Source organism: Onychomys torridus, chromosome 6, assembly GCF_903995425.1.
Source record: "Onychomys torridus chromosome 6, mOncTor1.1, whole genome shotgun sequence".
NCBI classification, from domain to species: domain Eukaryota; kingdom Metazoa; phylum Chordata; class Mammalia; order Rodentia; family Cricetidae; genus Onychomys; species Onychomys torridus.
The window spans coordinates 75611782-75625997 of NC_050448.1; the positions used below are offsets into that span (position 1 = coordinate 75611782).

Consider the following 14216-nt stretch of genomic DNA (forward strand, 5'->3'; position numbering starts at 1 on the left):
TTAAGATATCTGATAGCAGAGAGAGATGGCTTAATGTGCAGATTAACTGGGCATTCCGCTCGGCTCTCTACATTTTAGCCATACACTAAATTGGATCAACACAAAGCAACATTTGTTTCCTGAAGCAATTCAAGTTCTTTGCGAGAGAAACTCCTTTCCACACTTAGAACTCAGACCCTCAGCTCTGAGAAAGTGTGGGTATAAGAAACATCCATTTGAACAATCGCCGACCGACGGCCTCTGGTAAAAGAACAGTTACAAGCACTGTCCATTACATTATCCACTGCCCCCGAAATGAAAAGAGCATGGGACAAATTCAGTGCCAAGAAAAAGTTTGCCTCTCTGAAAGAGTTTATGTTTTCTTTCCTCAAAGAACTGGATAATCACATCTCTTTTTTGTCTCGATTTCAAAACTCACAAATTCAGCACTCAAATGCAGCAACTAATTCCTCATGACCACCTCACAATATCTATTCTTAGATTCTCTTTGCCCCTTTTGATCTTGATTATATTCTTATGTCGGCTGCTTTGTTCTTCATTTTGCAAACCAACTTATATCTTTTCCTCCTTCAAAGGAGGACACAAATCATAGCAAAAGATCTTTTTCAAACCCTCAAAAAAAAAAAAAAATTCCCTGCCCTGCTATGAAGAATGATCTTTAACTTTTCAGACCATCAATATCAGGCCCATGTAACACTACTGTCCTGAAATGACCATCCCACCCCCTCATCAATCGGCACAACAGCTCTGAAGATAAAAACAGGAACAGCTCATCCTTAAGACTTGATGCTGGCCATCTCAGGTGCTGAAGCTGATTTCCAAAGCCAAGGATGTGCCCCGCATACGACAACCATGCTTAGGACAGACTCAACTCAGGCCATAATTCCAAGCCATTCCCAAACAAAAATTAGCTTCATGTTTAGCTCCCACTGGAACATTTTCCAAAGATGGTCAACAGTGCTTCCCACCTGACCATTTAGTGCCTATGAAGTTTTCCATCAGTGCCTGAAAAAAAGTCAAGTGTCCAATAAACGGAAATTACAATTCTTAATATGAAAACAAGTGCGAAACTGGGTGCTGTGTCAGATCTGCACAGGGAGCCAACTTTCTTAAGAATGCCCTTGTGAGGGGTTGGGGATTTAGCTCAGTGGTAGAGCGCTTGTCTAGCAAGCGCAAGGCCCTGGGTTCCGTCCTCAGCTCTGGCAAGAAAAAAAAAAAAAAGAAAGAATGCCCCTGTGTTGGAGCACGCCTTTAATCCCAGCATTCGGGAGGCAGAGGCAGGCGGATCTCTGTGAGTTCAAGGCCAGCCTGGTCTACAGAGCGAGATCCAGGAGACACCAAAACTACACAGAGAAACCCTGTTTCATTCCCCCGTTCCCCCACCCCCGCAAAAAAAAAAAAATGCCTCTGTTACAACAGTCCATGTCACACAACATTAAGCAGGTCATCTATCTTCCTGGCCTTTTTTTTTTGGGGGGGTCACATCTTCATTATCCCATTATCCTACATAGGCTCACAATTGTATTTGAGGGAATGCACAGACTACATTCCTAGAGACATTTAAAGTCTTCTGGTTGCCTCAGTTTCTGGGCAGAGAATGCAGTTTGCAGACTGTGACTAAAGGCCTGTGGCTGTAGTCAGGCCTGAGTTGCCTCCAGATGAGTGTCCAAGCAGCTGCAAAGCATGAGTCACAGACAGGGAAGACTTAGGAGGCAGAAAGAAGAACACAGTTGTTTTCATAGTATTTACACTCCTGGTAAGTTCCCCTGTACACAGGGGTCTCTGAATACTCTAAGCCACGGCTATGCCTGCATACATTTCTGGTTTTTGTATGCACAGGTTTTATATGATCTGTATGTTGGGGCTGACATTTTCCCCCCACTCAGCCAATGCTGATGGAGCGCCTATTCGGTGTAAAGCAGGGGAAGGTATGGGGTTCTACTGGAGTTCTTTTGCACTGGAGATGTGCACAGATGATTTTCACAATGGCGCTGGCACTCTGCAGGAAAACAAGTGACAGGATCCTTGGGATAATAAAGGAGTCTTTCCCACAGTTTAGCCTCTTTATTTCTCTCAATCTCTGGAGAACACGTCACCGACAAATCCCTTCCAGTTACAAAGCCCGTTCCCTCCCAGAGCTTGCCCCTGATGTCTGCCAGTGCCTATACTTCCCCCAGGGTATGTGGGATCAATACACCAGGACTTCAAAGAAGTCCTCCAATTGAAGTGCAGGCAGAATTTAAAAAAAAAAAAAAAAAAAAATCCTGGAGCTAGGATTCAGAAGTTGGAGGGGAGAGGAGGGGGGAGAGGAGGGGAGAGGAGGGGGAGAGAGCCAGAGTGGGAATTTGACAGTGCCACACAATGCACTAGGATCAGAGCCGGGAGACAGATTCAACTCCAGAGATGAAAACTCTTCTCTTGGTGCTGACAACATCTGTTTTATTTTGAAGGTTGCTAAGGAGAGTCCTGGCTGGGCCAGCATTGTTCCAGCTCAGGACTTCACAGAGCCTCGCTCGTGCAGGTTTCTGAATGCAGGAATGAAAGCTCTCCAGATAAGCCTGCTCCTTCCGCCCTCCAGATATCAAAGCTCCACTTTGCTTGTGGGGCTAACTAGCAGCCCCACACCCCACTCACCCTGTCTCAGCCCTGATTGGACTTTTCCTACTGCTTACTCTCTAAGGACTCTTCCCCTGCACCCCCGTTACCACTTGCCAAGTTCCCATCTGTGCCAAAGAGAGGCTTGTTAGGGACAGCCAGACAGGGAGCTCACCCTTGAGCTAGTAGAGGACCTCTCTGGAAGATAGAGAAGAACTAACTATATGGGAGCTGAAGATGTGCAATGCAGGAGGAGGTTTCGCACCAGGCAGAGGGGAAGTCATTTCCTGGCCTTTAAAGACCTGTGCTGCGGCCTCCTTACAGAAAACTCAAATGCCTTTGTCAGGCCCACAGCACTGAAAACAGAAGAGCTGACCACAGGCCTGGCCGCTGGGAAATGATGCCGGTGGGGAGCGAGCCGCACCCCACAGGCCCATCCCTCCTAAGCCGGACTGCAATTACAAGCCTTGATGAACAACAGGAAGGGCTAGGACACACTCCTCCCCATGGGCAGACAGGAAAAAGATGAGAAACAGGGCATGGAAGAAGTCAAATCACTCCTAAGGTGAGGACATGGGGAATCACAGGTAAGACAGCAATCACATGGAAGACAAGGTGAAGACACCTTCTGAGGTAAAGTGAGCGCAGCGGGGAGCACATGCATGGTAAAGTGAGAACAGCAGGGAGCACAGGCATGGTAAAGTGAGCACAGCAGGGAGCACAGGCATGGTAAAGTGAGCACAGCAGGGAGCACAGGCATGGTAAAGTGAGCACAGCAGGGAGCACAGGCATGGTAAAGGGAGCACAGGCTTGGTAAAGTGAGCACAGCAGGGAGCACAGGCTTGGTAAAGTGAGCACAGCAAGGAGCACAGGCATGGTAAAGGGAGCACAGCAGGGAGCACAGGCATGGTAAAGGGAGCACAGCAGGGAGCACAGGCATGGTAAAGGGAGCACAGCAGGGAGCACAGGCATGGTAAAGTGAGCACAGCAGGGAGCACAGGCATGGTAAAGTGAGCACAGCAGGGAGCACATGCATGGTAAAGTGAGTGCAGCAGGGAGCACACATGGTAAAGTGAGTGTTCTCTAGGAAGCACACACATGATAAAGTGAGGAGTCCCAAGGGAGCACACATATGATAAAATGAGCACTCTCCAGGGAGCACCCACGATGGCAAGATGAGGATCTATCAGTTGACATATGACAAGGTAGAACATGACCACAATCACATATGTGATAAGGGATGACATACATGACAATGGGTGACATTATGAGGACACCTCAGTCATCCTCCCATGTTACAAGCTGCTATAAAACATGGGGTGAGATGACACCTCTGTCCCCCGACCAAGGGAGCAGCACCTGGGCTGAGAGCCTGAGGAGAGACAGGGAGGTGGATGGCCCCTACTGTAAACTGCAGAGAAAACCACTGTGAGCTTCCAGGGCAGGAGGAGAGAACATTCTTGGTAGCTGGAGGAGGTGACTGCTCTTTCTTGTTGTGCACTAGCCCAGGGCACAAATGCCTAAGTAAGGAGAAGAAGATGGCTATCTCTCCCCTCAACAAAGAGTCACTGCAAAGAGTCATTCAGCTCAGCTCTCACAGGCACGTGGCCCTCAACAACAAAGGAACCCACATCCTCGAGGAAAGGCACTAGAACAAACATCGCCTCCACTTTCCCTTGCTGGCCAGGCTGTTTCAGCCCATCATGCTTCCCTTCAGCCTGGGAGCTGGGGAGCTCAAGGACACTTGTCTGATCCAAACATCTAAATGAGGCAGAATGCCCAGCATACCACAGGCTTCCCAAGAGCACAGGAAGGATTAAGCAGACAGCTTAAAAGGCGCTCTTCAAGCTACTCACCTAGCCAGGTCACGCTTACACCAGACGGGGCAGACATGGCCTCTGCCACCTTGTGCCAGCTCCTGTTGTGTCCAGGAGCCCAGAGGGCCACAAGGCAAAGGTAGTATCCAGAGTTTTCTTTGCTAGTATCTCGCACCAGTAGATGGTAGGAGCGGGTATCCACATGGCTGAGTGCAACGTGTGGTGAGCTGTGTACCAGGGAGTCACGGTCCAACCGAGCCAGCATGTGGGAGGCAAGCAAGGAGGCATCAGGTGTCTTTTTGAAGTACCATGTCACCTCGGGTCGGACATCATCCACACGGTCTGTTGTGATGTTGCAAGAAAGGTCCAGGTCCTTTCCTTCAGTCACAGACACTGTCCTGGGCACAGCCAACTGCAGCGCTAAGAGGAAAAACAAGTCCGTCAAGTGATCAAGTGGTTTGCCCTTTCCAGACCCTCCCTTCTCCTTACCATCCTCCAGATCACCTCCTTTTAAGCTGATTTATTGGGTTAAAATTAGAAGGCTTTGTGCAGTTGGAAGCACTTGAGGAATAGTTAATGAATAAATTCATGACACACACTAAATTGGTTTTGGGAAAGAGAAGCAATGAGCACCAGCAAACACTTATATTGCTTTCAAGTACTCACTGGACATTAATTCTGAAATTAACCATGTGAGGTGGGTACTGTTATGGTCATTATACTGGAGTGGTTACTGATACGGAGGCTGAAGCCCAGTAGGTCCATGGTAGAGCCCTCCTCTACCATCACTGGCTCCAGCACCCTGGGGTGGGGGTGGAAAACCCTATACAGATGAGCCAGGAAAGTGAAACCAGACAACTCTCCTCATGAGTCAGTCCTTCACAATGTGATGCATGTAGACTGTCATTTCATTAGACATGGCCAGCTGAAAGTCAAGCATGAGACATACTGTAAACCCCAAACCCAATGAGTTTTGCATTCTCCATGCTACCGTCCTCTCAGGACTGTGGACAATTAAAAGTAACCTATATTTAGGGGAAGCCTTAAAGTATTGGGTGTCACAGACTCAGGGAAGGTCTTGTTTAGTATTCCACTGTCAAAGCTTTCAAATGGAAATATTTTATTCTATTCAGGGAGTTTTTAAAATGTCGAACATCTGTAATCAGAGTGGAAAAATTCAAGCTACAATGAGGCTCTGGGAACTGTCACTAGACGCCAGCCAACTTCTCCCAGTGGGGTCAAGTGAGACACAGGCCCCACCTTCTAGCAGAATCCATTCAGCATCCCCGGCCGTTCCCAGGAAGCTCAGGGACCAAAGGCTGATGTCCAGAAAACACCAAGCCCATGCCCTCCAACAGACGCTGCTTCCACATGAATATTTCCAAATCTTGACAATATTTCCAATAACTATTCCAAGCCAAGTTCAACATCCATCCCAACACATGACAGAAAATGAGGAAGACATAGTATCAGGAAAAAGAGTTTAAAAGTCTGGTTGGTCTTTCTCTCTCTCCTCTTTATAGATCAAGAAATGCATTCCTAGGGCCCAGGAATATTGGCAGCAAAGTCTTTGCAGCTATGTAGTCCACTAGCTTAGTGAAAGCGGCTAAATATCTGTCCGATCAGTAACCATGGGTCCTGGTATTCCAGATTGAAGGGTTTGGTAATGGGAGATGAACTAGATAGAGGTGGGGAAGGGGGAGGGGGGACAGTTCTAAGGATTCAGAATGCAAGAAGAGACCTGGGCAATGCCTGTGGCAATCCAGGTTTTCTCTTGTAGACTATGGCTAAATCCTCAAGTTACATCCTAAGATTTGTATCACCAGCCACTCCCACCATAGGGAGGACCTATGTCACCTGTGTCATTCCTACCACAGGGTGACACAGCTTTGCTATCTAAGTGGCTCTGTGCCATTTACAAGACCACTGTGGTCAGAGGACGTGAGCAAGCACCTGTGACCCATGCAGAGGTTGGTCATAAACAAAAGACCATCCTTCAGCTGGGGATGGTGAGACATGTCTACAGTCCCAGCACTTAGGAGACAGAGGTAGGTGGATCTCTGTGAGTTCAAGGTCAGCCTGTGAGTTTGAGGCCGGCAAGACCCTGTCTAAACACATAAATAAATAGAGGAAGAGGGCTACAAGGATGGAGGGAGAGAGGAAGGAGGAGAGGGAAGGAGGAGCACATGCAAGCGAGCTCACAGGCTTCTTAATCTGCAGTGCACAGAGAATTTACACATCTTTACCAAGTGGACTACACATGGAGTCTGGGCATATAGATGGGAAGATCCATTCCTATTTTTATTTTCATGAACCTTTGCTGATACATGACAAATCTTCCCTTTATAAAAGCAACAAGGCAGGAAAGATGGCTTGGGGGCTTGGTCCTCAGCAGAAATAACAGATCCTCATACATCACTTGACAGCAGTTGTAGACATATGAAACATCATTTGCATTCGCTGCTCCCTAGAAATTATGAGGGCTGTGAGGCCTGCCAATATGGCTTATTATTCATGTGTTAATAATGAAGTATAATTTAGTATAAAACAAATTTGTCTTAAAGATATTTTGATAACCACTCCAGTATAATTCTTTCCCCGTCATCTTATGTATTATGTTTCATGAATTAAGAGAGTTACGGGCTTCAAAAGGCTGTCAAAGAGCCCATTCACACAGGAAAAGATCACAAGGCCAAGTGTGTTGGTGCAAGCTTGCAATCCTAGCTATTCTGGAAGCTGAGGCTGGAAGAGCACAAGTTCAAGGCCTGCTGGAGTAACTTAGCAAGGTCCTACCCCAAAATAAAAAGGGCAATCAATATAGCTAAGCCATAGGTGCTTGCCTAGCAAGTGGGAGGCTCTGAGTTCCAAACCAGAGAAGATGGTGCAGACTCAGGATGGAGCTGCTGTGACCCAGTCTTGAGCCCCAATCATGTGACTAGATGCTATGGGTTTGTGGTATGTTTGAAACAAGCAGCACCTTTCCAACTGAAACCCCTCCTCTAGATGGTGAATCTGCTGCTGGTTAAGTTTTTAGCCCTCCTGCCTCAGTCAAGTAGTTGCCTGGTAAACACTCAACAGCTAGAGGTTTCCTATGGCAGACTCCAGACAGTTACTTTGGCTACAGAAGGTGACCTTAGTCCATCTAGAAAGTCATTTTTGCAGCCAAGGGAGCCAAGGCCCACAGTAATGGCCACACCTCGGCTGCCACAAGCCACTTACGAAGACAGTCACACTCATTTTCAGATGCGGGGAAGGCTGCCCAGGACCACGCAAGTTACAAAAACCATCACCGGGTATAGCTTCCCACTTTCCTTCCCAGTGAACAGAGCAGGCCACACACTCACATTCTTACACAGGGACTGAGTCCAGCCAAGGTCTCCCAGGAGGCAGGGGAGACTGCTCTCTGAAAATGTTAGACTCCTAGACAACCAAGCATGCCCAGATATCCCCAGCATTGACATTAACCTGCAATGGTTTCTCTGTCCTCACTGAAGCTTCAGGCTCCAGTGACCTGGGATGGAGCTTGTAGCAGCTCTGAGCCCAGGGCCAAACACAGCACTGAAATCAGTAGGCTCCCTACTAATGCTTGTTGAAGACCAAGTCAATAATTGTTTTCTCTCATTTTTCCTCTGTTTTTGTGTACTCCGTATTAAGTCTCTTCTATCTTGTTTCTGTAGTCGGAGATTTTAAAAGGGGGTATACTTGCAAATTATAGGACACAGATTAATTTATATGGACCATGGCTGGACTTTCTGGATTATCTATGGCATAGGAAACAAGAAACCTCATCCATGGGGAATGTGTCACTCGGCTGGGGATGGTGCACCTGATGGGGTGGAGAGGCGCATCCAGGGAGCCACATTGGCAAGAGGTTTGGAGTCAGCCATACACACACACAACACCACAGCCACCGGGGAAGGCACACCCAAGGACTCAAGGAAATAGTCAACAAGCAAAAGCTAGAGCAGCAGGTGTGAATGAATCTACCCACAGCTCCAGGGAACATCAGGTGGACCCTGACAGGACAGCATTCTTCACCCCTGCATCAGACAGCAACCTTCCTATGCAAGGTGAGCAACAGCCCAGGCTCCCAAAATACAGCAGGAAGGCAAAACTGGTCTCAGCACACAGCTCAAAGCAGTTGTTCTTCCCCAAGCTACCACCACCACTCTGTTCCCCTTACCCAACAAGGGGAAGCAGGCTAGCCCTTTTCTGGTCTAGTCCTGTACCGGGTCACCGGTCCCAATCATTGAGAGACACGCTTTCAAAACCTCACCTGTCGGCTGGATCACCACGGTGGCCACTTCCACAGCTTTTTCCTGGATTTCTTGCCAGCTGCCCTGCTCTGTGATCCACTCGCTGACCACACACCTGTAGGAACCCTGGTCTGCAGAGAGTGCCCGGGCCACAGAGAGGCGGTAGGCGTCGCTGCCCGCGGTGTCCAGGCGTACATCCCCACTGTGGTAACGCTGCTCATAGCCAGGGCCTGGGTGAAACCTGCCCTCGTGGCTCAGGGCTACGATGCTGCGGTGCACTGGGCCGCGGTGTAGCTCCCACCGAAGTGCCAGGTGAGTGTGCAACGGTGACGTGGTTGACGCGATACATCGAAGCTCAAAAGGCTCCCCCTCACGCAGGCTCAGACCTGGAGGAGGCCGGGAGCTGGGGCCCACCACCAGGGCATCCGCCAGCACTGTGAAGGACAGAGGGAAGGTGTCAGTCAGTGGTCACCACTTGTCCTGTCCCATAAGGAAGGAATGGGCTACCTATTCCATGACTCTAGCCTTGAGCCACGGCAGCTACCTAAGAAAGATTCCTCACTCCACTTCCGGTTCTAAAGCCTAGAGAGGCAAGTCATCTACTCTGATCTACCCACGATCTCAACTGACTTCCTGACTTGGGAAAACAAAAGAGAAAAGCGAGACAGTAATGAAATTCCAGTTAAAATGGGTTTGTGCGTGTTTCGGTCACCAGGATGCAGGTTTACCTTGAGCTCTGTGCCTCAGTTTCCCAGAAAGGAGGATGATGACTGTACCTGCTTCACGGGGCCAACAGGAGTCCAGTGAGTGCCAGGACAGTGTCTAGAGTGGCAGGACAGGACAGTGCCCGGCACCAGGATGAAACAGACCGGCACAATGTCCAAACAATACTTTGGTTAGGACACAGGACTGGAGGAGGAGCCTGCACTCTAGAGACAAGTGAGCTGCCAAGACTCAAGATCTCCAGGGAGAGACGACGGCAGGAGCTGCCTGTGGCTCATGTCCTGAGTAGGATACATCCACGGGACAGGCAGAGGTCAAGAAATGCTGACCATTCTGCCGCTAATTCTCAGCACCAACAGGGAGAAGCCACCACTGTACAGTCTAGAAAAGAGGGTGGGTTCAGGAGAAGCGACAGCGGCCGACGCTGGTGAGCTGGTGAGAATCAGGTGGGGGCTGTCCACCGAGGGCTGGGAAAACCTTCCATGCCCCCCAGGAGCTGCATATGTGGCTCTTCAAGGGCCACAATTCATCATCTCTCTGGCTTTCTCCTGGATCACACACTCGGAAAGGTCACTCCAGATGACGGGAGCGTTACTCCTGTAGCAGAACACTTCCCACAGGCCCTTCTCTTCCAGCAGGCGCGCGCGTGCGCGCGCACGCGCGCGCACACACACACACACACACACACACACACACACACACCAGTCTGTGAGCGTGGCTAGCAGGGCTTCATTCTCAAGGCCAGTTCCTCACTGAGGCAGCTTCAGGACCTGTGAAGTTGAAGGCCAGATAGATGCTGGGCCACGTCCGGCTCCTGCCAGAGACCCTACCTGGCAGCCAGCCGGCTACTCTCACACTGTCCTTCTGCTCTCCTGAGCCAAGAAAAGCCTCCTCTGATCTCTTGCTTTCAAAGACCGGTAAGGAAACAGGCAGATACTAGGGAGGGCTAGGGGCTCTGTCATCCTCCACCTCTCACAATAAGTCACAAGAGTGTCTGACCTGAGGGAGGGATGATCTGTTGTCTGCTTAACTCAGTGCAAAAATGCATTATGGGAAATCTTACAAGGAAAAAAAAAAAAGTTAGGATTTTTCCCCCCCAATTCTAGAAGTCAAATCCAGGCCTTTCATATGTAGGCAATCACTCTACCACTGAACTTTTGAGTTTCCTATACTCCAATCCCCAACCCCCATGGAGTCTCACTATGTAGCTCAAGCTGGCTTTGAACTAACCCAGGCTAGCTTCAAAGTTTCAATCCTCCTGCCTCAGCTCCCAAGCACTAGGTTTATGGGTGTGTGCCACCACACCCACCTACATTCTGTACCTCTTATGGGAAGATGGAAGAGGTAGATTTGGTGGCGTAATGCTTCGGTTTCTACTTGATGGGTGGGGCTGACGTTTCATCCCCTCATGGCTTGGTGAAGGAACAGCAAGGGCTGAGCAGTATCAGTTTCTACCAACCACGGCAGGGTGGGCGCCTGGATTAGCCCACTCTTTTTCTGTTATCATTTTCTACTTCCTAGGTAATTATACACACTCCTGCCCTGATACAAATATTTTCAGAAACAAAGCAGGGCACAAATAAATGTACAACTAATAATAACAATAATTATGTTTCTTGTTTTGTTAGCCTCAAATAAAAACAGCTTCTTCTTGCTCACTCACTAATGAGCTATGTCATTTTAAGCAAGTAATTAACCTGTGCACTCCCATCTCATGTGTAAATGAGGGAAATAGCCTGTCCTCTCTTCTTCACTGGATTCAGATAATTGAACTCGGGAGCAAATCCAACAGCACGTACAAGGCAAGGCAAACCCAAACTCAAGATATTCCAGACACCTATGATGTCAGCTTTGCACAGCTGGGTTCATGAAACAGCAGTAACCACGTGGTCTTATCGTCTATAAACAGCAAGCACAACTTCTGATATAAACAGACATTAACTCATGACGGTCCCGGAGAGAAAGCCATGAACTTTGAACTATCTATTTCTCCCATAACGCTGAACCTCAGAGGCATGCCTTCCAGCTTGTCTTTAAGCTGAATACTTGCTATGACGGTGGGAGCGGCCTGGCAGGGCTAGCTCTCCTGGCCCCACACCTTTTAAGGCAAGCTCTGTTGGACAGAGGTAGCTGAGGCATGGAGTGAGCCAGGAGCCATTTAGCTGATGAGTAGCAGAGCCAGGGGCCGACTGCACAGGCAAGCTGGCTACAGAGCTGGACTCTCACAGGTGACCACACCATGGTGCCTACCATTCACTGGCCATAGGATGTGTTAGAATTATACTGGGAAAGGAAAAGAGGCTCCCAGGGGTCACTTGGTCCACTCTCTACCTATCATCAGGTAAGACACCATCACTGCAATGGACAGGGGAAACTGAGTCTCTTTGCAGAAGCAGAATGGCAGAGGAAGGTCTGGCCCCGTGTGAGAACTGTACCTTTGACCTGCACTGTATCCTCATAGTTGCCCTGGACCGTGGCGTCTGTGCTCGGGGTCGAGCATTTGTAGTGGCCCTGGTCCGAGGGCTGGACATTTTTTATGTGCAGCTCCACAGCATCATTGGCGGTTCTCCTCAACAGGATGTCACCCCGCTGTAGCCGCTCCCGGTACAGCTGTGCTGGGAAGCCCACTTCCCAGGTGCTGGCCAGCTCCACAAAGCTGCTCCCCGAAGATGAGAAGCTCCAGTCAAAGTTTTGCTCGCTGGGGCCATCATAGTCGCTGACGTTACAGGGGATCACCAGTTCGGTGCCCACCACTCGAACCAGGCTGCCCGCAGGGACTCTCACCACACGGCCGCGGCAAACAGCTGTAACGACAGGAAACGGAAGGTGGACCTTAAATCATGGAGGGCCTTCTTAGTAGGAAAGGGACATGGGAAGGACACTTCTGCTCAGGGGCCCAAGGGTATAATGTGGCATCTGAATCTCTAAAAAAAAAAAAAAAAAAAAAAAATGGAACCCCCATAGAAGAGGATGAACCCACTCTTGAAATTATGGGTTGGAAGTAGCACCTTGAAATGAATGCCTTCTACAGAACCAGTTCCCCAGAGCTGACAGGCAGACTACATATGAAAAGTGGGCTAACTATGGCCTCAAATAGCTTTGTCTCTCCTGTTAGTGTTTAACATACCATTATCATGCAATGAGATATGGGAAGGGTCTGTGTGAAAGAAAAGGACCCAGATCAGCACATATTTACATTTCTGCCCATCCCACATCAACCTGCATCCCTGGAGACCATTCCCAAGACCCGATTTATAATGATGGATGCCAATTTTCAAATCCTCGAACAGCCTGCTGATAAAATGATTTAACTCCTGTTATCTGACATTGGTTATAAATTATTTTTAAAATATGACAATTCCACCAAGTATTAATTTTCTATTTTCTGGCTCATTTCCGTCCCTGTACTCTTCACCCTGATCTAAATTCAGAAGGCGGATGGGGAAGCTCAGAGGGAGGGAGGCTGCCTGGTGTTGTCAGGAATACAGCAGCTTGTGGTGGGGAAGAAAAGGAGTGGACAGAACCAGCGGTTGGCTGGCATGACCTGCCAGGAGAGCCTGTGATCCACAGACCTCTGGGGCAGAGCTCTTTAGAGGGTCTCACTACAATGAACTCCATTCAGCACAATTCTGTAGTGTTTATGACCTGGATTTTGCATTTCCATTTAGACCATATGACTAACTGTACCTCTCTTGATATTCTGCAAACGGGTAGAGCCATGAGTCAGGAGATAACATGGGCTCTGAATCAAGGAGATCAGAATAAAATCTCTCTTGGCTTGGTTTCCTTGATTATAAGATAAGCCGGCATAACCGAGAGTCCTCTATGTAATGTGGGTTCAGTATGATGGGGTTGCCTGCAGTCACTATTGTATTTCTCTCATCTGTGATGAGCTGATCTGTGTGCCTCACCCAAAATTCATATGCTGAATTCTGAAATCCAGTATGTCAGAACACAGCCTTAACTGGGAACAGGGTCACAGAGGATGTCATCAGGCAAGCTGTGATGTGGTCATATGGCATAGGGTAGGCCTCTGAGCCAGTATGACTGGTGTCCTTAAAGGGGAGCTAATTTGGACACAGAGGGAGAATAATGCACAGCGGATGGAGCGGGAGATCAAGGTGAGGCACCTGAGAGGTAAGAACACCACAGAATGGCAGCCAGCCCACAGAGGCTCACAAGAGGCTGGCCCATTCCTCCCTCCCAGCTCTTAGAAGGCACAGACTCTGACCACCTTGCTTTGACCTCTAGCTTGCAGGGAAAGGGGTCTCTTGGTTAAGCCTCCTAGTCTACAGCATCGTTCCCAGGAACCCAGCACACCGGGGCTGCTTGTTTATTGCTGGTGTAATTCATGTTTTTCAAACTCTGTGGCCGCCTATTAGTGGATTCCAAAATGAATTGATAGTGGTTGTGTGCGCTTTTAAAAATGGAATTTTAAATGAACAGGAGCGAGCAGAGTGCGATGCACTTGGTAAGGGATAAGTATTGCTATCTACGGCACTTTGTTAGGTAAACAAAGGTACGCGTAAATCAGATCTCGATGAGAACCTGACATAAATTTGGGTCAGGGTTGGACAAACAAAGGTGGAGGGTCATTTTTAAACCTAACTCTTGTTTTCTCTAACCTCAAAAGCATTTTCAACTGTCACTTCCTCTGGGAAAGGAAAAAAGAAGCTGCTGTGTAAGAGAAACATTGACAGAGACAGTGCGAGACGCTGTACAAGGACAGGCATTGGGGTAGTTTGAACGGAATTGTTGCCCGGCAATCACAGGGAGTGGCACTGTTAGGAGGTGTGGCTTTGTTGGAGTGGGTACGGCCTTGTTG

At 48.7% G+C, this 14216-nt stretch overlaps 1 protein-coding gene across 1 annotated transcript in view; it reads right to left on the reverse strand.

The window, feature by feature from the left end:
* The window catches only part of Ptgfrn (prostaglandin F2 receptor inhibitor), a 71241-nt gene that overhangs the window by 29247 nt on the left and 27778 nt on the right, over nucleotides 1-14216 (reverse strand). Inside the window, exons 2-4 of the mRNA XM_036190454.1 lie at nucleotides 11827-12195; nucleotides 8689-9102; nucleotides 4452-4832 (exon numbers count right to left, since the gene is read on the reverse strand). Coding sequence (XP_036046347.1) covers nucleotides 4452-4832; nucleotides 8689-9102; nucleotides 11827-12195 — 1164 coding nt within the window. The remainder of the gene's footprint in view (nucleotides 1-4451; nucleotides 4833-8688; nucleotides 9103-11826; nucleotides 12196-14216) is intronic.